This window comes from Pezoporus occidentalis, unplaced genomic scaffold (genome assembly GCF_034315485.1).
Source record: "Pezoporus occidentalis ecotype Australia unplaced genomic scaffold, CSIRO_AGI_Poc_V1 ctg71, whole genome shotgun sequence".
Classification (NCBI taxonomy): domain Eukaryota; kingdom Metazoa; phylum Chordata; class Aves; order Psittaciformes; family Psittacidae; genus Pezoporus; species Pezoporus occidentalis.
Window position 1 is genome coordinate 602334 of NW_026916062.1, and position 25118 is coordinate 627451.

Below are 25118 nucleotides of genomic sequence, written 5' to 3' on the forward strand. Positions count from 1 at the left end.
TTAAAAAGTTCTTTTATAGGTGGTGTCCAGACATTGGCTAAATGTGACTGAGTAAAAGAATGCCATCTGTTGTTGACAGATAGTGCAGCTTTTATTTTTCTGTCATTTGTGTCAACTCATTGATCAATTATCAGAATATTGCAAGACAGCTTCAATTGAAACATGTTTGCATCCCACATTAAAATATATATGTTTGAAGTGAGGACCTTTGAAAGTCTAGATTAATGGCTGCTGGGCTTTACGTGATTCAGGAGCTTTTCAATAGATAGATTTTTATTATTTGCTTTTTGAACCCTGTATAACCACGGTATTAATGTCAAGCCAAGCTTGCATGTGAGCCACAGGAACTGCAAAATTTATAATAGAGCAAGTTTTAACTGTTTTTCTTGAAGAAATACCCTAACTCTATTGTGAGATGTATGCTCCAGTAGGATTACAGAAGGAATGTTCTGCTGTTACTGTTTAATTCAATCTCAAGTATTGAATAGGTATGGAAGAGCCACACGTATGCATACTCCTTTTTAAAAAAATTCTGCAGAAATATTGGCATGCAGAAGGTAGCGTGTAACTCAGTTGGTTTCTGAATGTATTAAGGAAATTAATATCCAGATTTGTTCAGTCTAAATCTTCAAGCCTGTATTTTTAACTGTAAACTTCACTGGATGGCAACAGTACTGTAAAAATAATACTACTAACTCATTAGTCCCTGCAATTTTAAAATCTTTTGGACTTGTACATTGCAGGTGGAAAAAAATTGGTGGCTGAATAGCCTGTTGTGCAGAAAGTTGTAACTGTCTGTCCTTTAAAGGCAAGTTTTAATGGAAAGCAGAAGAAATGGTAATACCTAAATGTAGGTTTTATAATATGTTACAGAATGGTGTTAGGAATAAAATCATACAGGGACTGGAGATTTTTTCAATTCAGGAACAGTGTAATAGCTCTGTTTCTTAGGAAAAATTGTTGGTGAATTATGCTTCAATATAGGCAAAAAGAAAAGCAAACTTACTCAAGGTCCGTTGTTGATATATAGGCCTACAAAAATATTTCACCTGTGCTGTCCTCTAAGCAGAAAAGTGATCAACTTGGATCTTAACTATGATAATTTTGTATTTATTGGGCTTTCTTCTGTTGTATTTTGTTACATAATCTCAAGATGCTGTAGTATTGAGGAAAACCAGCTGTAGAATGTAGTGTAAAAATACCAAAGTGATATTAATCAGTTTCAGGTGTAATACATTAGACTGAATTACGTCTTAAAAGTGAGAGGTGGTGTTAGCTGCTGAACTGTATTTTGGCACAGATAAAAAGGTGAAATAGACTATAACTGTTCAGAGTATTCCTTTGAGGGTTTCTTTTCCTTGCATGCGAATCTTGCAGCCTGTATTGAGACTGCTTGAGAGCTGGTTTTGAATACAGTGAATTGCAAAAGAATAAATCACTCTTGAAATCCCAGAGGAAATAGTTTGCAGATACTTCAATTTTCATTCAAGGAAATTTATGGATTGTAACAAAGCATATTAAAAGGTTTCTTTCTGAAAGAATAGCAAATGAGGAGAAATACTTTCAGTTTTTATAAAAAATAAATGTCTAAATTGTTGTGTATGTTTTGTTACCCTGTGTTCTTTTTGTCATTAAACTGCTGCCTGGCAAATGATCTTCAGTGGGCAGACAGACTGAGATTACTGTGTAAAATGGAGGTATTGATAGTAAACTTGAACGTTAACAAAATTATGATTGAAATAGACAAAGGTAATGATATGATAATGGAGAGAAAACAGAAATGTTCAGGGAAGGGTAGTAGAACATGGTTCTGTCTGCCAAGCTCATGCTGTCCTTTACTGAATGCTATAACCCTGCAAGCTGTATTGTTAATACTAGTGTATCAAAGCGTTTACAGAATTGGAACAGAAGTAACTAGTTCAGACAATAATAATAGAACATAGTGGAAGTAATATTGGTGGCTCTGGTTGGTTGGTTTTATTGTTGTTGCTTTTTTCCCCCCACATTGTGGGATCTTTTCTTAACTGACTTAGTTAAACATTCTAGAGTTCCAGAAAGCTTAAAATGAAATAGTTATTTTCAACTGTGATTTCAGGTGTAATTTGAAGAAGATTTATTGGCATAAGGTATCAGAAAACAGTCAAAATAATGTAATCTCATGTTCAGGCTGCATGTTCCTGTGGCCTATTGTTGTATCTGTTTGGGGGATACTTGGTTGATATTTTGGTATATTACTAAAATAGAGCATGGAAATTACAACATTGGAGATTAGAAGCTACAGGAGAATATACACATTAAACATACATAGGAAATACAGATTCTGATTTGCATAAGCAAATATTTCTTATATTGACTTAAATGCATTTTTTAATAAAATATGTGGAATTTAGAACTATCTTATAGCTAACGTATCTGTTGAAAACCTGTCCATTTAGAAATGTAAGCTTTATTGTCATGTTCTTTTGTTTTGATTTCCAACTTGTTCTTTTGCAGGTGGAAGGTATCAATTAGAGATAAAAATTCCAGAAACGTATCCATTTAATCCTCCTAAGGTACTGTAAACAGTTTTTTGGTTATGTAATTCAGCTAACAAGTTGGTTTTGAGCATTCTTATTTCTTTGCTTGTGTATGTAGTCTCTTTGTATTACCCATCTCTTTTTTTAATTCTCTCTAGATAGCCACTGGAGCTGCTATATTTAGGTAGAAATAATTCAGGATGCATAACTGTATCCAATCAGAAGTATGCTCTAGTTATTCCTTAAAGTACAAACTGGCAAATTCTGGGGAGGAACTTGTGCCTTATTGACCCTTGTGTAATTTCTTAGTTTTCATATAGTTTTACTTGATGTAGAGAGTATGGCTATCCCTCCTTCTCCCCCTCTCTCCCGTCACTCCCATCATCGAAGAAATGCTGTAATAAATAATTATTGGTTCTTTTAATTTCTTGGACTCCATAAGGTATATTTAGTAGAGTCTTGGGTCTAACCTATCCATTTTCTAGTAATAATTAAATAGTGAGGTGTACGGTTGTGTGACTTGAAGACCCAATAGAGAAATACAGTAGTCTTACTGCAACTTTACTGAGAGAGTGCATAAAACATGCACATGGATGAGAGATAAGTGTGGTAAAATAACTCATATTTTTTTTGCGACTTCCTGCCCTTTCAACTTTACTGTATCTTTCTAGTACTTTAAATTTGTGATTCCACTTCCCTCCTAAATGGATCAATCTGAATAAGTGCATGTGCAGCTGTAACTGTGCATTTCTGTGCCCTGGTTTAGTCCTTTTTTCAGTGGCTTCTGATATATCGGCAGACTCCTGAGTTGTCTGACTCAGCTTCTTGATTGGTTTTCTGTTTGCCTGAAAGGTGTCTTTGAACTAAGAATGTGTCCTAGATCTTGATAATTTTCACATTGATGTGTAATACTGGGAGGGAATTGGGGATAAAGGAGGAAGGGAGAGGTGCCTGTAGCTCCTTGGCTTTTGTCCTTTGAATGATTTCCTTGAGGCTGGAGTGAAGGACACAGAAAATCTTAATGAAATGTGTGTTGGTTTCAGTTCTTTTCATCTGCATGTGTTCTGTAGAGAGCTAAAGGAGAGCTGAAATGGGTCGTAGACACTGAAAGATGGGTCTATGTACCATGGTTTTAAATTGCTGCTTTAGGGCTTGCTGGCTTCCATTTCCAAAGTTTATAGGCAGCTGTTAGAAGCTCAGCGCACTGTAGCATAGTAGGGCTTATTCTGGAATCTGTAATCTTGAATGGGAGGCCTTTTTGCTTGGGTCTGGCCCTGCCTTTCATCTAAAAGATTTTTTTATCTCATTCAGAATGTGCTTTGACAGCCACTGTTTGCAGTCATTCATTGTGGGAAATTACTTGGTATTTACATGGCTTTTTACGTTTTCAAAGTGGTTTAGAGTTGAGCTAGTGAATAAGTGGCTCAGCTGACATGATCTCTTATTTTCTGTCCTAGAAAGCAAAACTGTTATGGTCTTACCTATTTATACACCATGATTGTACTGATATTTCTGTAGTCCTGTATGTATAGTCTTTTGCTGTAGTGTCTGAAAAATAACGCGTTCTCTGCCCTGATTTGCTTGCAGGTCAGGGGCAAAAGTTGAAAGGTACATATAAAAAGAATTTGGAGTGAGGAGGTAGAGATGAGAAAGAGACAGGTCAGAGTCACTAGAAGATGATAGTTAAAGTGCAACCTGAAATAAGGGGTTTGAAGAAAATGAAGGAGAAATTTCTAAAGGCGTATATATAATCCTTTCAGAGGACAGCTTTGGGTGTTGAGACTTTCAGAAGTAAATGTTGCTTTTAACTTTCCTAGCATCTTTAAAAAATAAAATACCATAACCCAAACAAACAAATAGACTCCCAAATAAATGAAAAAAAACCCCAGCCCAAACTGATTTTATTAGTGCTTTGTGAGCATGAATACACTTTATTTTAGTGTACAAACATGGACAGGATCAGTGAATGCATGCTGGGACTAGATTCTGTCAACAGTTAAGAAAAATAATTGTAATCTAGTTAAATTCTGGTTTCTTGAAAAGCTTTCTGTATATAGGTAATGAGACTGGATGGTTGTAGAAGTAGTAGCACCCACCAAGGAATTGGGCTTTGTGCAATGCAGGGATATGCACACATGACAGCATATGGGAAGGCAGTTAGGGATGAGTTTGGTGTCCTCAGTTGAGTTCTGTTTTTGAGTAAAGCAGGGTTCTGTCTAACAAATGGCTTTGCAGACTTGAAGCCTCCTGAAATAAGTGGTATCACGTCTTAAGTTCTGGTTTTAGCTTGATATTTCCTAAATTAGTATTTCTTCATATTGTTTAAAATGTTTATTTAATATATGCCATTTAATAACTGGTTTTGTTTTTAAAAATTATCTTCTAGGTGCGGTTTATCACCAAAATATGGCATCCTAACATTAGCTCAGTCACTGGGGCCATTTGTTTGGATATTCTGAAAGATCAATGGTAAGATTCCATACAGATTCAAATGTGCAGAATCAGATACACTGGTGTCCTGGATGGGCAGCAACAGATCATGTTGCTTTTCGCTTTGCATTTGTAATTTGAGATGTCCTTAAAGCTTACAATATTTCAGTACAGTAGTGTAAGTTGAAAAGATACAAATGAAAAGATTGGTAATTTGGAAAGCACCAAGCAGATATTATAAGCATAGAGAGCTCATCCAAAAAATTCTATACGAGGATTATGGTGAACGTTTCATTGTTTTGGGTGGGTTTTTAGGTCTTACAATTTTTTGGCTATGGGAAAGATCTGTCTGTTGCCTCCTAAATTTTGTCCTTTCAGCCTCCCGAGTGTATGCAGAAAAAAAACCCAAGTGCTTATCTTCACTCTTGACTTCTACTTCCAAATAAAAATTAGTTCTGATAGAGCTAAAACAATGCATGAAGTAAGTCTGGGAGTGTAAAAGGTAACAGGTCAGCAGTTGGAAAGGGAGAAGAAAAGACTGTGCTCATCTGTCTCATTGTTGATAATATTGATGATTTGCACCTCTGTAAACTATTTGCTTTTTAGTTGCTGACTTTTGATTAATATTACTGAAAAAGTGTTAATGGCCCACATCTGTGGAGTAGACCTGTAAGTGTCCAACCTGTAACAGCTGAACTCATTGTTCATTTGTTTTTCCAGTAATACATTTTGTCTGGTTTGAAGATTATATGCACCAGTTGTATCATAGACATGATGCCTGACATGAATGGAATAAGCTTTGTTATTTTCCTCCATGTCTGCCGTAAAAGAATAGGACTGTAATTCCTCAACAGATAATACCTAATGTTCAAATGTTTGTAAAGTCAACAATTTCATCAAGACTGCTATTGGCCAAGCAGAAGTCAGTTGGGTTTGAAAGAGCAGAAAGCTTGAGTTGAAGTCTTGCAGGTTACACATCTGATGTATTCATCTTCTACAGAGTGAGAAGGTTATGCAAATCATGTGGCACAGGGTAGTGTAAATTACTAAAATGAAATAATGATCATGTTGTATTTTTCATTTCTGGAACAGCGTATCTTTTCTTACAGTCTCGGAGCACTTGATATTCTTTGAGGCAGTAGAATCTTTCAACATAAGTGCTGTGGTACATGGTATAATTTTCCTATCAGTAAAGCCAGTGCCTGCACCTAGTTATTCATACCAACCTGCAATTATACTGGAGATTAACGACTCATTAGCTGTGCAAGTTTACTGAGAGACTGAACTCTAAACGAGATGGGCATGAATGAGCTGAGGGTGAATGGGCATGAAGTTGTCTGGTTGGGTTGTGTGCTGGGATTTTTTTATTTTTATTGCATATGGTGAGGCAAAATCCTTTATTTCTGGAAGCAGAGGTGGTTAACATGGAACTCCCTCTCACTGTCATTAATACTCTCCTAGGAAGAATTTATTCAAAGTTTTTAAGCTCAGAGTTTGGTTTGGGGTTTTTTTCTCCCATCTTTTGGTACTCCTTTATGCACTGTCTATATGATTTACTCATAGTATCAAGGTTTGTGACTTTTAGCATGTACCTCCAAGGCTAATCTTTCCATATTGAAGCCCCTAAACATCACATTTCTCAAAACCAACACTTATTTAACATTTTTTCCCTAGAAGTTTTGAGAACGGCAGTCTGTAGCAGAAGTCACACTTATTTAGCTTATTTATCAGCTTCTGAATTAAAACTGAAGTAATGACTTTTTTTTTCTTTCACATTTTCTTATTATCTTCATGTTACTTTAATACATTCCCTAATTAGTCTTTTCTGTGGAGAAGAACGGATTACCTTGCTTACGTAGCAAAGGAGTGGAATTCAGGAGACATTTTGATTTCCAGCCCCGGAGCAGGTCTTCTGTTGTCTTTTCAGAATTGCCAAACATTGTGACTTGAAACAGTCTCACAAAATTCAGTCTTAAACCAAAACTGCTGCTTTAAGAATGAAGCAGTTAATAGCTTTTAAGAGGAAAGTTTCTGGCCTTTTCAGTGGCTGATCAAGCTCAAAATACCAAAAGGCAACAAAGACCTAAAATCATGAGCTTCACCTGATTTTTCTTTTTTTTTTTTCTTGTCAAAAGTATTGGGATTTGGAAAGGAAGAACAGGAGAGAGGATTTGACTTGTGTTCTTGTAGTCTTTGAAAGCTAGGTCTTGCACAGAAAACTTAATCTGTGTTTCAGTTCTGCCTGATGGGTGCAAGGGGAAGGGAAACTAAACCACAAAAGACATTAATCTTCTTTCACTGAGATGCAGACGAAATAGGGGTAATGGAGCAAGAACTTGCCTTCTGTATATTTGAACTGACTAGCACAGGGAGCACCAATATTATGCCATGTGTGTATTTTTAAACTCTTCCTTTGAAGCACTTTCTTCACTTGGAAGCACTAAGAAAAGAATTTCACAGAACTTGGCAAAGAGGAGGCATATTTCTTAATTCTTAATGTATTATAGGAGGAGGCTTAATTCTGTAATTCTTAATGTAGTGATCCCTTCATTTTCTAATGGTGCTTTTTCTAAGTTTTGATTCTTAATCATGGAATGGTAAATGAAAATTACTTGAGCATTGTTAAAGTGCTTGTCAAGGCCTCTGGTCCTCTGGAATAGAGCAAAATTGTGGCTACCTCCATCCTTTCTTGTTTGAAGGATTTCAGTATTGTGATAGAGAAGTCTTTATTCTGAGTAGCTTCCTAAAACTTCCTAAGCCATATAAATGGTTAGTATTGTTAAAATTAATTGCTCAATGTTCTTCAGTATATGCTGGTTTAGTTATTTGAACTGAGAAATGGCCATGTCACCATGTTTAAGATTCCTGCATGCATAAGTAGAACAATGGTTTGAATAAAATGATAGATTAATTAGAAAGTAAACAAATTCAAGGAACATCTGCCTAACCTTGATAATTTCATATTTAATTGATTTCACAGGCATTCAAAGGTAAATGGGACAAACGAAATTCCAAAATACTCTGATGGCTGTGTTCTAGAAAATATATTTAGTTCCACAGTCTGTCTTGCCAAATCTGTTAGTAACAAGCTCTGTTTCTGAAGTGCTACTTCGTTGACTTGTAATGCTCTTAACTGAATAATGCTGCTCTGTTACAGTGTTGAAATGTAAGTCTCAAATTCCAGTGCATAGCTGTGTTTTTCAGTGAGGTCAGTGGGAGTTGGAGGACAGAATTGGGGCCTATGGGACTTAGTAGGATTTCTTAGAGTCAATAAACTGATAAAATACTCATTTATGTACGGTGAATACAAAGACTTTAATGTGTTTGTGTAGTAAAAGACGGCCGTTTGCTACTCACCTATCCCATGATAACGATTTTCTGTTGAGCATAGTTGAGGTAGTCTGCATGTTGGCAGGAGGTGTTAATCAGTTTGCGAAGTATTATCTTTCAATGATTTTTAATGAGTTTAATGAAATCCTTTCTCCACAGTATATGCTTGATGCTGAAATTCTTTGCAGCTGTGGATTTTGATCATGTTTAGATTTGTAAATACCTGTTATGCCAGTTTCTTTGCAAAGCAGCTACCATTTGCTGGTAGAATTAAAATAGGTGTATGCTTTTGTAAAAGGAATACTGTTCTGGTCTGATGCAAGTTTTGTTATGTGGTTTCACCTACTGTGGCCTCCATTTGTCTTCCAGGCTAGTATTCTATCTCAGTGTTTTATTCTCAAATATAAAATGTATCTAATACTGTTCACTGAAACCCGATAGCTAAATTACTTGAAAGCTGCTCTTCCTAAATCCTTTGAGCAGTGATTATCAAGTGAATGTGTTGTGGCTGGCTGTAGGGCTACAAAAACTTCTTGGCTGTTGTGGGTTTGACAGTTGAAATAAAAGTGAATAATCAGAATATTTCTTTTTCATAGTGGCTCTACTGGAGTTTTAATAGATACATAAGCAAGAGCCAGCTCATAGGAATCATTATCTTGGGCTCATTTATGTATTGTGACACCTAGAACTGCTGTGCTTTGTTCAGGGTGTTTGAGGAGCATTGAGCCTCCTTACAGCTCTGAGAAAATTGCAGGGAATATTAACATTGTTTGAGGGAACTGTTCAGCAAGCAGGCAGGCTCTTCCCCCTTGCATTATGTCAAAGCTGTTCTGTTTTTCTTTTTTTTTTTTTTCTTTCCCTGACGGGTTCCCAGTCTTGTATTTCTCCTGTAGTGACTATACAAGGGGTTTCCACGCAAAGGCCTTATTCATTTCCTCCCTCCTTCCAGATTCCAAGTTCTCAGAGCTTTTTTTCTTGGATTAAACAACTTAGTTATTTCACAAATGGAGTAAATATAGCAGATTATTTTTTAAAATAATAATAAAAATAAACCAGTATCCGTGTTTGATTGACAGAGCAGGGCAGCAGTCTGCTGGCTGCAGCTGTTCCTGTGTTCTGCTGGGTTACCTCTTGGAGTAACTGAGAGATTGCGTCCAGGGGGGAATGTACAGAGCATAAGTAAAAACTTCCTAAATGGAAAATTACTTACCTTTAAAAATGAAGAACTAAAACTGGCTGTGTTTCATAATCCTCTTAGGACTCTTTCAGCTCATCAAAAGGTAAGAGATTTCTTACCTCAGGCATGCTGGGCACAGCTGGCTTGCTGTGCTTTTTAATATCACTATATTCACCCAAACTAGTGGTGCTCTTTTTTAATGGAAATGCCCCAAGATATTACCTAAAAATAAATAAATAAAAAATGGTAAGTGAGCAAAATACATATGTTCTCGTAGGGACAGTGCTTCCCTGTAGTGAGCTCTGCTTCTCACTGGTAGATGTTGCTGGCCTTTCCTCCCATTTTGGAGATGCCAAACTTGCAAGCCTGCACAGTAGCTAAGCAGCTTTTTGGGATGGGAGCAGAAGTCAAGGGTTATTGGAAACTTTAGGAGAAAGCAGGAACCAGTAATGTCATGGGACAAAGGCAATATAATGTAACATGCAAGGCAAATAGGATGCCAGGATGTAGGCAGTTCTGCCTGCAAAACTCATGATACAAGTTGCCTGGTTTTTTATTTACTATTGGTTAGGGTTCCATTGTAGCAGTGTAACCACTTTAAGCATTGTATTCCAAGAATGATGGGAACCATAGGAAAAAATCCAGAATAAAATAAAAAGCAAATATGATCTAAGCAAGTATGACCTATAATGAAAGATTGGGAAGCCGTTGTAGCATGCAGAATACCAAGAATACCAATGGTGAAGCATTAAAATATATTTTCCAAGAAACCTGTGAGGCTCCAGTTAAGAACAGATTAGACAGAAGTCTGTCAGGAATGATACAAGACCTTGCCTTTGGGACAGAGGAGAGAAAAAAACCTAAGATCCAAGTCCGCAGCTAGCTTGAGTTAGCAAAGGGAATTGCTTGAACTCCATGAGATTTTGCTCATAAACCCACACCTAGATGTAAACTTCAAATGTAAGAAGGGTTGGAAATCTTTCTGTTTTTTTCAGGATTCTATTCTGGAAAAATAAACCCTTGACAAGCGCTGGCAAATGCAGAAGACCTCTATTTTTCCACTGGAAGTTTGTTTTAAGGAAAATGCAACTTTCTTTGCAGCACATTCTTCTCTAGCTTGTGGGGATGCTGTGTGATGTGTGTTTGGTTTTCTAGTTTTGTGCCACTGTTGGCATAGATTTTCCTCTGGAACTGATGATGAGAATTGGTTGTGCTCTTTGCTGATGAGGAACAGGTACTACCTTGTGAGTGTCTGCAAATGTAGTTCTGGACAGTCATCTCCATTCACTTTATTCTGTCGAAAGAAGGTAATGGGAAGGAAGAAGAGCTTCTTAAGGTACTTGGGAAGTGAGAATCTATTTTCTGATTTCTTCTGAGAATTTTAATTTATGTCTGGAAAATTGAGACTAAGCTCCATAGAAAGGAACAAGCCTTTCTTTCTTACTTTGATCAGGAAAGCTAATTGGTGTCCTAAATGTAGAATATGTTACATGAGTATACAATAATTACACAAAATACATTGGATTTCCTGTACCATTAATCACAAGCTTTAATTTCTTCTTTTTAATACAAACAGCAGCTGAAGCAGTAACAGGTTTTCTGTAAATGTAAAAAATCTGTAAAAAACAGGTTTTCTTTTAAGAATACTTCTTTAAACGTTTATGTCTAATGAAGACTTTCATATGTGTGAGATATGAAAGTCGTTTTGAGACATGAAACTTGAAAATAAGTTGTAAGCTACATTTTTGAACCTTTTTTACATGTAGCTGGTCTTGTCTGTAAAGTTATTACTTCAGAGTTTGAGTTCTCTGAGCGTGCATCCATCTGTATATCCAAATGGATGAGGTATTTATTTTTATTACGTACTTTGAAATTGGAATGTCAGAACAGAAGTTCAAGTCTCAGTATGCTTTATATAAAAATCTACAAACATAACAAATGAGGAAAGACTGCAGGGGCCTAGCAGTCTTGAAAGCCAGAGATAGCTGGCACAGGCATAGCAGAACAGAGATACCCTTGTTCTGGGCATCCATGGCACCTTTGGTCCTTAGTAATGCTTCCTGCTCACCAAGGTATACTTTCTACTCCTAGAAGGTACAGTGTGAATGGAAGTAAATTGCATGCAAAAGTGGCAGAACTGGCTGTGACCCCTTTTGTGTCTTCTCTACTTGAAATAATGGGAATATTTTCAGGTCTCTCTAAAATAGAAGGATTTCTATACAGGCAAATGCAGAACAGCTTTTATTTGATGAAAGTAACTTTAGTATCGGTTACAGTTGATAGATACTTCATGTTGAGTCTGTCTTTTTTTTTTTTTTAACTGCAGTAGATAGTGTAATTAAAATCTTTAACTGGGAAAAGAAGACTTTAGGTTTTATAGTGTGTGGATGTGGTAGTTCCTGAAAGTCACTGCATAAAAATAAAAGTAGTTGCATCCATTTAAGCATAGGAAGGTCTGAAAGACTCAGCATTCAGTAACATCTGAATGCTGGAATAGTCAACCTGTTGTATTACATTGATTTATTTCTAGCAGCACTGTGAATGAAGTAATCAATGTGTACATTGAATAAATTAATTTCAAGCATATAAACAAGTAGGCATCACAAAGAACAGGAAATTAAAACAGTATAATAGCATAGGTAAAGCAAAAATATTTCTGTGCTCTTTCACTGAGGTTTTTTGGGGGTGTGTTTCCAATTCAAGCAAGATACTTTGTACTCTTCAGTTTACTATGTTAGCTGGGCTTGTGTAATGCTACTGAGGACATGTTTCAGTAACCAGGTGTTATCAGATTAAATACAATCTTACTAGTTAATCCCCAGCTTTATAATTTAAAGAAATGTTCTTGGGCTTGCAAGAAGCATTCGACTTAGAACCTGAAGTACTTAAATTTAACTGGAAGAAAATCTGAAATTCTGGGAAGAAAATTAAAGTTTAGTTACTAAAAAGTAGCATTGGAAAAAGATAATGATATGTTGTTGGGGGGTTGTGATTTGTCAGAATCCGGATCTAAAAGCACAAAGGTTTTTTTATAATTTAAATCTGCAAAGTTCAGCTTGAGGGACTTCAAGCTGATGCAGCAGTTGGAATGGGACAATATGTGCTAATTAAAATCTCAGTCACTTGGGATGTTTCTCACTTGCGTTCTCATGTAGAACACTGTACTGTGAAAGTTCAGTGATGATTATCAAGCTGAAAACAAAAAGAGTTTCTAGGAAAAATCATCTAGAATTAGAAACAATAAGGGAAGAATGCTGTATTTGAATGGCTTGTGACATAGCAGGAGAGCTGTAGATGTAAGCAACAAAGATAACCAAAGGGCTGGAGCCCCTCTCCATGAAAACAGGCTGAGAGAGTTGCGATTGTTTAGTTTGGAGAAGAGAAGGCTTAGGGGAGATCTTAGAGCAGCTTCCAGTACCTCCAGAAATCTGGAGAGAGACTTTTTACGGGGACATGTGGCTGTGGGACATGGGGTAGTAGCTTTAAACCGAAAGAGGGTAGATGTAGATGAGATACTAGGAAAAATTGTTTAATGTGAGGGTGGTGAGGCACTGACAGGTTGCCCAGAGAAGCTGTGGGTGCCCCATCCCTGTCAGTGTTCTAGGCCAGGTTGGATGGGGCTTTAAGCAACCTGGTCTAGTGGAAGGTGTCCCTGCCCATTATAGGGGGGGTGGGAACTACATGATCATGAAAGGTCCCTTCCAACTCGCCCATTCTATGATTCTGTGATCTAGGAATATAATATGTGGGTGTCACAAACATACATCAAGCATTTTACCAGCATCTGTTCTCTGTTCATCGGTGTACTCTGCTGGAATACCTCAATACTGGTGCCCAAGTAGTGGAAAATATATACATTTCTGAAGTCTGGGACTGGAAATAGATTTGCAGACTGTTTCCTAAGTATCTGGACTGTCAGGTCAGACTCTTCTAACAGACTGCGTTTACTTTCAGTCTTTTGAAAAGAAGAAACTATTTTCCGTTGATTGAAAATGGAGCAGTTTGTCTGTAAGAAATTGGATGCCTGTGTTTCACAACTTGCCTCTGACATTTCACTCAAATCCAAGATGGCACGTTTTCCCCCACTTACCTTTCTACTAGTTCTTATGGAAAGTAAGCAGTTTTGTGTATTGGTTTGAGCATCTGTCTTTGCCACAGCAATTAAGAGTCTGCTTAACACTTCAAATCAGCTGAAATACTAAACTTCCACAGATCCTGTGGGGTCCTTGTTTGGCTTCCAGTATGTGCCATGCTGAAATGGTAGATCAGAGGTGGTATTCATGATCAAAACTTAACTGTGTATTTAAAAAGTTACAACTTTCCAAATTTACAATGTGTAAGCATTTCATACTTTTCTGAGTGTTTATTGATATTTTTTTTTTATGAACATACTTGGTTTTCCCTTACTAAATTATTGAGGTCTCTAACTATGCCTTGAGATCAAGATTAATTATCAGAACTTGGAACCGTAGAAGCTCTGACTCTAGACCTGTGCTACCTTCAACAGTGTTCTTTCACAAGGGCAAAAGAGTGACTTTACAGCACCATCATGACTACAGAATGTTTTCCTGCTTCTGACAGTCATGTGAAGTTGAAATGAGAGGAAGCTGAGATTAGTATTTTCAATTGCATATTCTGTAATACCCAGACCTTTTTATTACTATAGTATTAATTCACTGAATTGTTCACATTTTACTGCAAAATGTCGTATTAAAACCGATGTAATGCTAAAGATACCTAACGTATAAAATTCCTAATATGTTACAAGTATTTAAAATACAGGTCCCTAGGTCTGTATATGGTGGTTTGCTATGCAGAGTGCCAGCAGAGGGAGCACGCAGGGGCTAGCAGCTCTGTATGTACCTTACGCAGGGTGCTGTTACTGGTAGTAACGAAGGATAACACAAACTTCAAAGTGGCATTTTTATTTTTCAGATAAATTGAATTCTGTTAAGTGGGCATGGTCAAATCTGCAAGTCAAGGACTTTATTTTCCAAAAGCTTAAGAAAGCAATATTAAAAAGAAAGTCCACATTTAAAACCCTATTGAAATATATAGAGTGGTATTCTAATAACTATAAGCTGCAACAGTTTAAAATTATGATTCTTAGATATCAAATGTGTACATGTCCTCATATCTTCTATGATTCTAGTACAGCAGCAAAGGTGAGTACAAGCATGGGATTTGATGAAGTCATTTTCAAATATTTAATTTTAGGGCAGCAGCAATGACTCTAAGAACGGTGTTGTTATCGCTGCAAGCATTGTTGGCAGCCGCAGAACCAGATGATCCACAAGATGCAGTAGTGGCAAACCAGGTAAGATACTCAGTTGACTGTGAATTTGTAACACTTCTGTAACCATTGCTAACTCGGATTAGGTCCCAAACCCTGGGGGAGATGAAGATTTTTAAAGAATTTATTGAAAAGTTCCCTTGCAGTAAGTGTGAGTTATTTAGCTTGCCAGGAATGTCGGAAGATAACAGCATAGTAAAATGACTTCCACTATAACCTGGCTTTTAAAATCTAAGGCTTCTATTATAAGAAAAGCAATTTGTATTGGTTTAAAGTTTTGACTTGACAGGGTTCCTTGAAAATGGCTTGGTATGTAGCTCCTCTTCCTATGAATATAAATGTTGTTGAGCCTTTTATTTGATGACAATTTTATGAATAGTGACTTCAGATGAATTACTGTTGCATTTAATCCTGAGAAGCGATTTATCTGAATGAAGCATTCTGTGTATTTTTGCCTTTGCAAGTACTTGGGATGACTGTCGCTGGTTGAATTTGTATTAGCAGAATTCTATAATCGACAGGGTTTGTTACTTTTCAGACAGTAGCAATAACTCATAAATGCCAATAAAATATCATTTGGGTCTGATGCCATACCAGGAATGATGTCATTCTGTTTGAAGTGTTGTTGAAAGATGGGAACAGTCATTCCATAACTTAATAGTCTGAGAGTTTTCAACAAAGTCCCAAGTATGTGTGTTGTTTTTCCTTTCTACTCTGGGGGAAAAAGAGAGAGAAGGCTTGGCTTCCCCAGCAACTGGTAGTAGTGTGTATTTCAGTAATGAAAGAACAAAGCAGTTACAAGGTTCTTCCAGCATCAGTCTCATCTGTATCTCCTGTAAGTCAGGACCTTCCAAGATAGGGAGGCAGTGTGCACACCTTCCCTGTAAAATCTGTGTAGGATGATAAATTAGCAGTTTATCAAACCTGGCAGGATTTGGAGGGAAACTTAGAGGTTGCCCTTTGCACTACTGGGTGTGGAGAGTTGTTTGCTACTACTGTACTCAGTAGTACAAATGGTTTGCTTGTGGGATTCTGCAGTACTTCTAAGGCTGCTCTGAACAAATGTCCCTGAACAGTTCTGTCAGACTGAATTCCTCTGCGCAGGAAGGATTGTTGCAGAGGCTATTAAGGCCACCAGGCATGTCCCTGCACTGTTTTTTCTTGCCAGATGTGTGCCTAGGCTGTCAGCCTCTCTTTATTAAACAAACCCACTTTTTCCTTCTCTCAAAGAACAAGAATAGCGTTTCCCATTCTGGCCGAGTGGTAGAATTTTGTGTGGGAATCCTAACAGACTTGTAGAAGCTTTTGGGCTGGAGTGTTTTCTCAGGCAGAAAACTTCATGAAACTTCCTAGATTCAGAAGAGCAATTTTCCAGGCTGCCTTTCAGGTGCTTGTGGGGATGTGTCCAGTGGGACTGTGGCCTGGCTTACGGGGAGGATTCAGTTTCTCCTGTTCCCTACAGTTACCTGCATGGAAACTCTGATGGGGCTTGGCCTTGAGTTACAAGCATGTCTGTGTAGATAAAAAGTGATTATAACATCTTTGAGAGATTTGGTAGTAAACACCCAGTTCCTTCGTGTGTTTTATTTGGTGCTGGGGTCTAGTTTGTTTTGAGGTTGGGTTTTTTTTCTCCAAAACCAGAAATTCACAAGATTATTCTTGTTATCCTCCATGCTTATTTTTCATGTTTGTTTATTAAACTGTGTGTTAGACTGCGAGGCTGTCCAGGTAAATGGCAGTGTTCTACAAGGTCTTGAGCTGAATCCCAGGGAGAAATCCTGTTGGAATAACGGCAGTATTTTCAGACACCAGCTATCAGTTGTCAGAACTACTTCAGCTGGTTGCTGTTTCTTTTTAAGTACAGCAGCATTGACTGCCTCAGATTCCTGACACAGAGACATCAGTAAGAGGTGCCTTTAGGCTTTTCTCAATTCAGTGAGAAGCTAGAGTATTTACGGATACCTAAGTAAAGGAATTTTATTTGTAGGCCACTGAAAGCTGGTTCTGAATAAGATGCAGTTATGCAGTTATGACTAATCCTTCACACTTCAGTTAGTTGCTTTCTAGGCTTGGGAGTGTTCTGAAATACATATAAAAAAAATGATTGGGGGAAGATCTCTTAAGAGCAGAACCATAGTACTTGAGGATGCTACTAATGCATAACTTAATCTTTCCTCTTTTCTACTCATTACATCCAAAAACATGTATTACAGACCACTGTACTTACAACCCAGTGAGTTATTTCCAACAATAGATTGTCTCCCATGTTTGTTTCAATGCTAATAGTCAGATAGTAAATATACAAATCATGTGGAGCAGAATGAGTGGGAAGTGGACAAAGCACACAAAGCAGTGTAGTTGATGTGTGTTGCTTAGGAGAGGTAAGGTTAAAAAGTACAGCAGTAAAAGTATTATATTCACTTTGACAGTGCTTTATCGATTAAATGATTGTTTTCATGTATGAATAAAATGTTTACAATGATAATCAGCCACGTTTCTGCCTTCAAAATGCATCTATATATTTAAATAATGTAATTCTTAATACCTTGGTTTATTATTTAGAGCTAAATTTATTTCTCCAAAGATGGGAATACCTGCATTTTAATGAATAAGGGAAAGAGTTTTGTTGTGGTTTTTTTTTAATACAAAACCCCCTTGAACTTGACATTACATGCAGAATTTGCTAAAATAGAAAATGCATTGCTTTTCTGAGTACAGTTTATGACAGATAACCCACTTTCTTGGCTTTCAAGTTCTGAAAACTCTGTGGTAAAGTTGTTTATTAGAAAACTTGTGATGAGATTGTTGTAAAATAGATTTACATCCCCTGCATGATGTTTTTTTCCAATAATTAATAGCTTACATGAAAAGAGTTACAGCTTCCTGGCTTTTTTTGCACATACTCACCTGTTTTTCCGCCCTTCTTTTGCACATACAATATACTTACTTTCAGGAGGAGGCTTGGTAGTAAAACGTCAGCCCTGATGGAAAACCGGCAGACCTACTTGAAGTGTATAAAACCAGGCATATTTGAAATGATTACAGAAATACTTTAGAGTAGTATGCATATGTACATTCAGGAGATATTAACATAGGGATAATTTTTGCTCTACCACACTGAATACAAATTTTCAGTTGCTGTGCTAAACATAGCTACTTTTCATCAGTGCAGTTGAGAGCAGTATGTGCTTATACATACTAGAACACCCATAGCGTGTAATTTAACCTAAAGCCAAACGCATTAAATGAAGTGCTTGCCTAGGTTTACTCTATGTGTAAACCTCACCTCCAGATTTCACCTCTGAACTAGCAGTATGATCGGTGTGAAGCACTGCTGATGATGTTGTAGAAAGAACGATGGATTGGAATCTGCCATATCATCTTGCTTTTTGGTTGGATTGCTGAGTTGTTTTAACTTTCCCCTTCTCCTCCCTTCTCTCTCTTGTGTAGTACAAACAAAATCCAGAAATGTTTAAACAGACAGCTCGACTTTGGGCACATGTGTATGCTGGAGCACCAGTTTCTAGTCCAGAATACACCAAAAAAATAGAAAACCTTTGTGCTATGGGCTTTGATAGGGTAAGTATATATAACTTATGTATTTTTCAGTAGGGCAGAGCAATTACATGTATTTAAATAGAGGGAGTCATTAGTATACTGAAGTGGTCTTGCCGTATCCTTGACCCTTTGTCGGTCTAATCTTTGCTTTGCTAATTATTTGTAAGAATCAAAATTTTAAAATACAACATTATTAATAATCTTGTGAGCTACACCTGCCTTTTGAAGCAGTTTTTCTGTAAACTCTTAGGATTTAACACATGGTGAACTAATGTGTTGTGATTAATCTGTGAACTTTTCCACTTCTCAGAGCTGCAGGTTCACACTGAAAATATTGCCTTTTTTTTCTTTCTCATTGCAGAATGCAGTAATAGTGGCCTTGTCTTCAAAATCATGGGATGTAGAGACTGCAACAGAATTACTCCTGAGTAACTGAGCCATGTAGAGAGAGCTGCTTCAGTAGTCCAGCTTGCCCCTTCTGGAGGAGCATCACCATCTGTTATTTTTAGGATTCTATATAGATTCTCTTTTAAAACTGGCACTCTTACCTGATGATGCTATCTAGGCACTATTGGAGACTGAAAAAAACGCTCTGTAAATAAAGCTAATTAAACGTCTGTGTAAATTTAAAAAGGGGAAATACTTTAATTTTTTTTTCTTACTAAATATTGTAAAAATTCTTTGAGCTCAGCTAAGATAATGGGAAAAAAGACCATGCCTACTTTAGTGTTTAGCAGTGTGAGGAAGACTAGCAGGAACTTGCTTCAGGATTTCGATTTAGTAATTCAGAAAGCAACATTTTTGAGTGTTAGTCATCAAAATTGTTGGTGCCACTCATCACAGCTATCTTACTGTTTTTAACATGGATCCTATGTGCCTGTGGATTGACCTATATTTGCATGCTTGTACTTAATAGACATATTAGGTAGGGTTGCTGAAGAGAGCACCATTGAAATACTTGATTGTTCTTGTAACTATTTTTTTCCTGAAAGACTTTGAAGACTTACCCAAAGTTCCAAATGGTGACCTATTCAGAACTGGTTTCTTTCTAGCTGATTAAGTGGGAAACCCAATTCTCCTCTCCCTTAACATCATACAGCTGAAAATCCTCACTAGATCATGTTTCATCATCTCTGGTTATTATGTGTGCCATTTACAGTAGTCTAGGCTCCCGTTTAAAAAACACATTTTGAATTATCAGTAATGATTTCCATCCATCATGTTTTCCACACGCTCTCATAAGGAGTATGCCTCAATATAGCACAAAAAGATGGAGCTGGTTTTCTTTCTTTTCTTTTTTTTTATTTGAAATAGATGTAAAATGTTCTTCAGTACATTCTGGATAAAACGATTTCAGTGGGTCTGAAGGAGGAAAACTCTGGTTCTCTAGTGTACCAAGAATTAAAGAATATTTTCTTTGAGTACTTGATATGATGCAATCAGCTGTTTTGTGCAGCAGTTTTCTAGCTTTATTTTGGGCTTCGATTTAAGGATTGCTTACCAGGTACTTTAAAATTCATCATTGCTTGCGTTTTTCTCTACTTGACACATGGAGGCTGTGTTGGTGTTTTTCTGTACATACTTCAAATGCACATAGAAGTAGAAGTGTGTTCTTGGTTTAGCTTTCTTTTGGATTGATGTTTCTGATAAATGAGAACTGAAGTCTTACCTTGACTTGTACATACAGTCAGTCTTTTTATTCGTATTAAAATGACATTTCATCCTGAGTGCAAAAGCTTGAAAATTATTAGTTTTGCAACTTCAAACACTAGTACATTTATTTAAAGAGAGCCGTAATGTCTTTGTGAATATGATGCTAAGTTTTAAGAATATATCTGACAAGGAAGTTCAGAGAAATCCTGAAACTAGGGAGTGGGGCTTGTGCGTGATGGAGTACTGTATAAGTCATCTTTTCCACACTTGTTTTTTTTTTCTCCTAAACTGTGGATTAATGGGGTGGGGAAATACATGTCTGGGGGGTTTCTGGAGCTATGAAGTACAAGTTGAAATAGTTTCACGCTTCATAGACACACTGTTTATAAATCATACTAGAGGAAATAGGAACATTATTGTACCTGTTAAATATCTAGAGCATAGTGGTAGGGGAACAGAACTAGAAAATAGAGCTGTAGAGGCGTAGCTAGTTCAGGGATGTTCCCTGTACTGCTCTGTCCAGTGTGTCCAAACCTAAAATATTTCAGGGCACAGACAGTAAATACTTTGAACTCATATCAGTGCAATACTAAATGCATTTGCTTAGTCTTTATACATATTACTTTTTAAGAGGTAGTCAATGATCAGTTTTCTTGAGTTAGTGTAAATCATTTGCAATGATGCCAAAGGAAGTGAGTTGTTTTCATCTTATATTTATTTATTTTTTTAACAAGAACTGCTACTGTTCAGCTGGTTTGGTAGATGAAAACCAGGGACTGTAGGAAACTGTGGCAGAATGCCACTTGTGTTAATCTCAAGTTGCTGTCTTTTCTGTTATACAGGCTAAAAACTTCTTGATTACATCAACACCGGGTTTTTTTACCCTAGTGGTAATTGTAAATTGCTGACTACTTTCCCTTGTTCTTCACTGCTGTTTATCAAAAGAAGGAACTTGAAAGTCATTCCTGGGGACGTAAAACTTACCAGTTCTGAATGTGTCTTTTGATAAGATTAGTCTCTGAAGGACAGCGGGTTTTTCCAACAGTATGTAAAGGGATAAAGGAAGCCAGGGGAAGGGGGGAAGAGGAAATGGTTCTTAGGTGAGCACGGTCACCTCTGAAATAATGCTGTTAGGTTTTACTTCTGTCATGAAGTTACCTCATTCTCTACTGCAAAACACTCATCTTTCCTTTCCCCCTTATGTATAGATGATGGCTACTGGGTTTTGCCCTCCATCCTTGCACTTGATAGCAAAGATACTTTAATGCTAGCTCAGGTGCTGGCAGAAGAGAAGCTTCTCCAGAAGTGAGTGGGGAAGGCAACACGACCCAGCATTAAGGAGACATCTGCAGTCTGAAGTCCCTCTGAATTTGACATGCGGGTCCTTTATAAGGAATGTTTTTGTACTGGTAACTATCAGTCAGAGTTGAATATAGGGATGATGTTGTTTGAGGTTAGTTTTAACTGCAGCTGGGGCTGAGCCCTGGGAATTTTGCTGTTAATGTTCAGTTTATCATTATGAGTTTGTACATACAAAATGGTAGTTCTGTTTTCTGTATGACTAAACTATATTCAGTGCCCTGTGCTCTCTGAGATGTGGAGTTGCCATGGATTCCACTCCAGCTGTGGACTTGGGCTGCACATTTACTGCTTTCTTACAACAAGAACATAACACATGGGTGCAGTTGGTTTCAAAGTACAAATAAATCCTGCATTGTCTTCCTGTATCATGTAACAAGATGGCTTGAAACTAATTTTGAAGTCTAAATGGCCCCATTTTTCTAAACCAGGTATTGGCAATGGTGGTTACTGATTACCAGAGCATCAGTCGTATTTCACTGATGAGCGTTCTAATGTGCATCCAGGAAAGTTGGTTTATCCCCGTTTTGTTTTGTTGGTGGGGAACGAGAAACTCTTATCTCGTCCTGTTCCTCAGAGTGCAGTACAGCTTTGTTCAAAGGCAGAGAAATGCCCTTTCCTCTTGCCAAAAGCCTCATCTTCCCGTGAGTGCCAAAAGCCCTGACTGCATCCCACCCCCAGCTGCCGATTCACGGCTCCCTCCTGTTGCTTCTGTGAACAGGCTGTGTTCTCAGTGTGACAAATGGGTACGTTTTGGAGACACGAACTTAGGAACATATCCTTCTGAAAGCTGTGGCACATGCGCTGTTCATTCTGCATATCCCAGGCTTTTAACTTGTTTTTTCTTGTTGTTATCTTGCCACAGAGTACATGGGGCCTTGACTATAATTGGTTCGGTGTTATTTATCTGAGCAATTGGGTACTAATGGTGTAGGAGTATGTCTTGTTTTTTTTTTAATTATCATTGTACTTAACTGTTTTCCAAGTGAATTAGTGTTGGAACACTGACAAGGAATAGAGGATCTGTTTTGTTGTCTGAAAGGCCGAGTTAAATAGCCAGACAGAAGGTCTACCTTGTCAAGTCTGTGTTTTATGCGGTGGGTAACAGAAACATTTAAACTATGCAAATTGAAGCTTAGCAGCTGTGAATCAGAATAGGCACTCCGGAGCATATGGATTGCTTATTTTATAGGGAAAGGGAGTCGGAGGGGGAGATCAACACACAGTTTCCAGTAGGAGTTCTTATTTATTGCATTGGTCCTGCGCTGTGAAGGTGGAGTGTTCCGTTTTCAGTGCACAGGGAAAGCTTGTGGTGTGCATGTCCCTCACTTCCTTCCTGAAGACCAGCACAAGCCAGCTTGGCCTTGGAGGCTTGCCCAGAGGGGGAGATGTTAAATACTTTAGCGGTGAAAGATAGTTTAACATCACGTCTGCTGATGAGCAGATGCAATGAGAAGATGAGGTGTCAGCTCCTGCTGTGTTGTGTTGATGAGGGGCACCTCAGTGAGCGTGGCTGCTGGGTTGGGATTGGGTTCCTGTGGCTTTGATGGGCAATCAGCCCAACAACAGGTAGCAAAAGCGAGTTTCATCATGGACTCTGTTGCATTGAGGAGCTAAAGTGTAAAAGTAAAGATGCTCCTTGGGTGCCTAAAGCTTGTTCTGGGAAGACCATACAGCTGGTTTTGCTGTTCCTGTCCTCATTTTCCAGGCACAGCTTTCCCATATGGCTAGACAAAGGGGCAGTTGCTTCTTTCTTGACAGTTTCCTGATCTATTCCAAACCCATCAGTAAGTCATGTAGCTTGCTCTTCCCGTTTGTGGTGTTAGTGTCATCAGCAGACTCATCATTAGACTTACTTACAAGACCAGCTGTCCTGGTTGCAGTTTGCTTCTTGCTTGGGTGTTCCAGCTCCACTGCTCTGTAGGTAGCAACTTGACTTCAGATTTGTTCTCACTGGGCAGACTCTTGCAAATCATTTGCACTGCACTGTACTGTGATGTGATGTTCCTTCTCTGCTGTTTCCTGCTTTGTAGGCATCTAAATAGCTAGCTGGTCGCTTACGGTGCTGAGCCATCCTTTGGTAATGTGAGTTAAGATAATGACTCGACAGACGAGGAAATGTACTGTGAAAATGCTGTACTTGTCCGTTTTACGGCAGCTGCTGGTGCTCTGTTGTGTCTGAAGGAGGCTGCCATCATACAAACGCTGATGTCAACTGCTGAAGCGCCCTGCTTTCACTTACCTCTTCCATCCGCACCTCTGACTTTTCTAATTGAAAATATGAGATAAAGACCAATACAACCCATGGCAGGAGGTTGGGTCCCAAGGCACAGACTTCCTGTACAGGAGGAGCGGGTGGGCTGGAATGCAGCGTCAGTGGGGTTTGTCTTGAAAATAAAAGCTACACCAACACTTTTGTACACAAATGGTTTTTTCAATAAACACCCATTTTAAAAGATGTTGATTTTCACTGGGAATGCTTCACAATAAATGCATGTTTCCCTGAAAAGAGCTTTCATTTGGTTTCTGATAATTCCAGTTGTTTTGAGGTTACAGGGTCTACTGCCTCCATGTCTGTTATGAGAGAGTAAGGGGTGATTGTTTTTGTGATGCATATGAAAAAGTTGTGGAGATGATGATGTAAATATAAGGTGTGTAATGATGTGCGTTACTTCAACTTGACTGCCTCGTGATAGCCTAAGAACTACATGTACAGATGCAGCACCTCTGTCTCCTTTCAAAAGCTGTTTCTGGGGAGACAGCTCAGAGGAGAAAGTTTTCTTTGGATTTTCCAGCACTGCTCGTGTTCATCTCATCTTTCTGCATTTAAAACTACGGACTTCATCTAAACTACAGCGCTTGCATGCGGGGGGTGACAGCACTGTCTCCCGGCTGTAGTAAAACGTGGTAGGGATGATGACTATGGATGTATTTGCCACCAGTACATACTATCCACTGCTTCTGGCATTTGTCAACATTTGTTAAATGGAGTAAAGTGGTTTGAAAGATGGAGTCTGCGCAGCTGAAGCCATGAGCTGGGAGTAACACTGGCTGTAGCGTGTTGTTACAGGGCTCAGGTGTGTGTGGCTCTGCGTGGGTTCTGCAGGTGTCTGGGCAGGTTCTGCCAGTTGGGACAGTGCTGCCCAATTTATGATGTTCAAACAGTGGTGTGGGGCGGTTGTTGTTTGTTTCTTTACACTTGCTGCCATCAGGAGCTATGTTGTATTGTGGTGCCTTGTTCATTAAGAGGGAGGGGGAGCATTCCCCAGCCCCTCGGCTGGGGCTGCCCATTAATTGAGAAAAACATTGCTTAAATCCATATCCCTAATTGTTGTAATTAGACACTGCTGTAATATGAGTAACTGAGAGCTGCTTTATACTGAAACACTTGCAGCCCTGCCATCTCTTCCAGCACCCCAGCACTGGAAGCGAGTTCACAGTTGTCATGGACTGACAGTGCTTTACTAGCTCAACTTCTCCTGTACTTAATTCTCTGTTTCAGTAGCTGGCATGGACACGTTTAGCTCTCGGGCAGGTAACTCTGACTGCCAATGCAGCATATCCAGGATTTTAAATTGTTTTAAGGTCAAGTCTGGATCTGGAGCACCCGTGTCTGGTATAATGTCAAATAAATTACATTGCTTCACTTAGTGGCTACTTTGTGTTGAAATACATTAAGCCTTTAGGTGGGTTTGTGACAGCCTGGTGTAAAATAAAGGGTAATTGCCTGGGATGGGGAGGGGAAAATGAGCCTGGTGGTTCTAGGGAGAAGGTGGGAGAGAAACTGTTTAGTGCTGATGGT

General features: G+C 38.2%; 1 protein-coding gene across 4 annotated transcripts in view; it reads left to right on the forward strand.

The window, feature by feature from the left end:
• The window catches only part of UBE2K (ubiquitin conjugating enzyme E2 K), a 43867-nt gene extending 20042 nt beyond the window's left edge, over nt 1–23825 (forward strand). For all 4 annotated transcript variants that reach the window (XM_062642404.1, XM_062642400.1, XM_062642402.1 and 1 more), the window contains 5 exons: nt 2494–2552; nt 4903–4985; nt 14671–14770; nt 18197–18325; nt 18666–23825. In XM_062642404.1, coding sequence (XP_062498388.1) covers nt 14681–14770; nt 18197–18325; nt 18666–18740 — 294 coding nt within the window. In that variant the 5' untranslated portion in view covers nt 2494–2552; nt 4903–4985; nt 14671–14680 and the 3' untranslated portion in view covers nt 18741–23825. The remainder of the gene's footprint in view (nt 1–2493; nt 2553–4902; nt 4986–14670; nt 14771–18196; nt 18326–18665) is intronic.
• Nucleotides 23826–25118: the final 1293 nt, after the last annotated feature.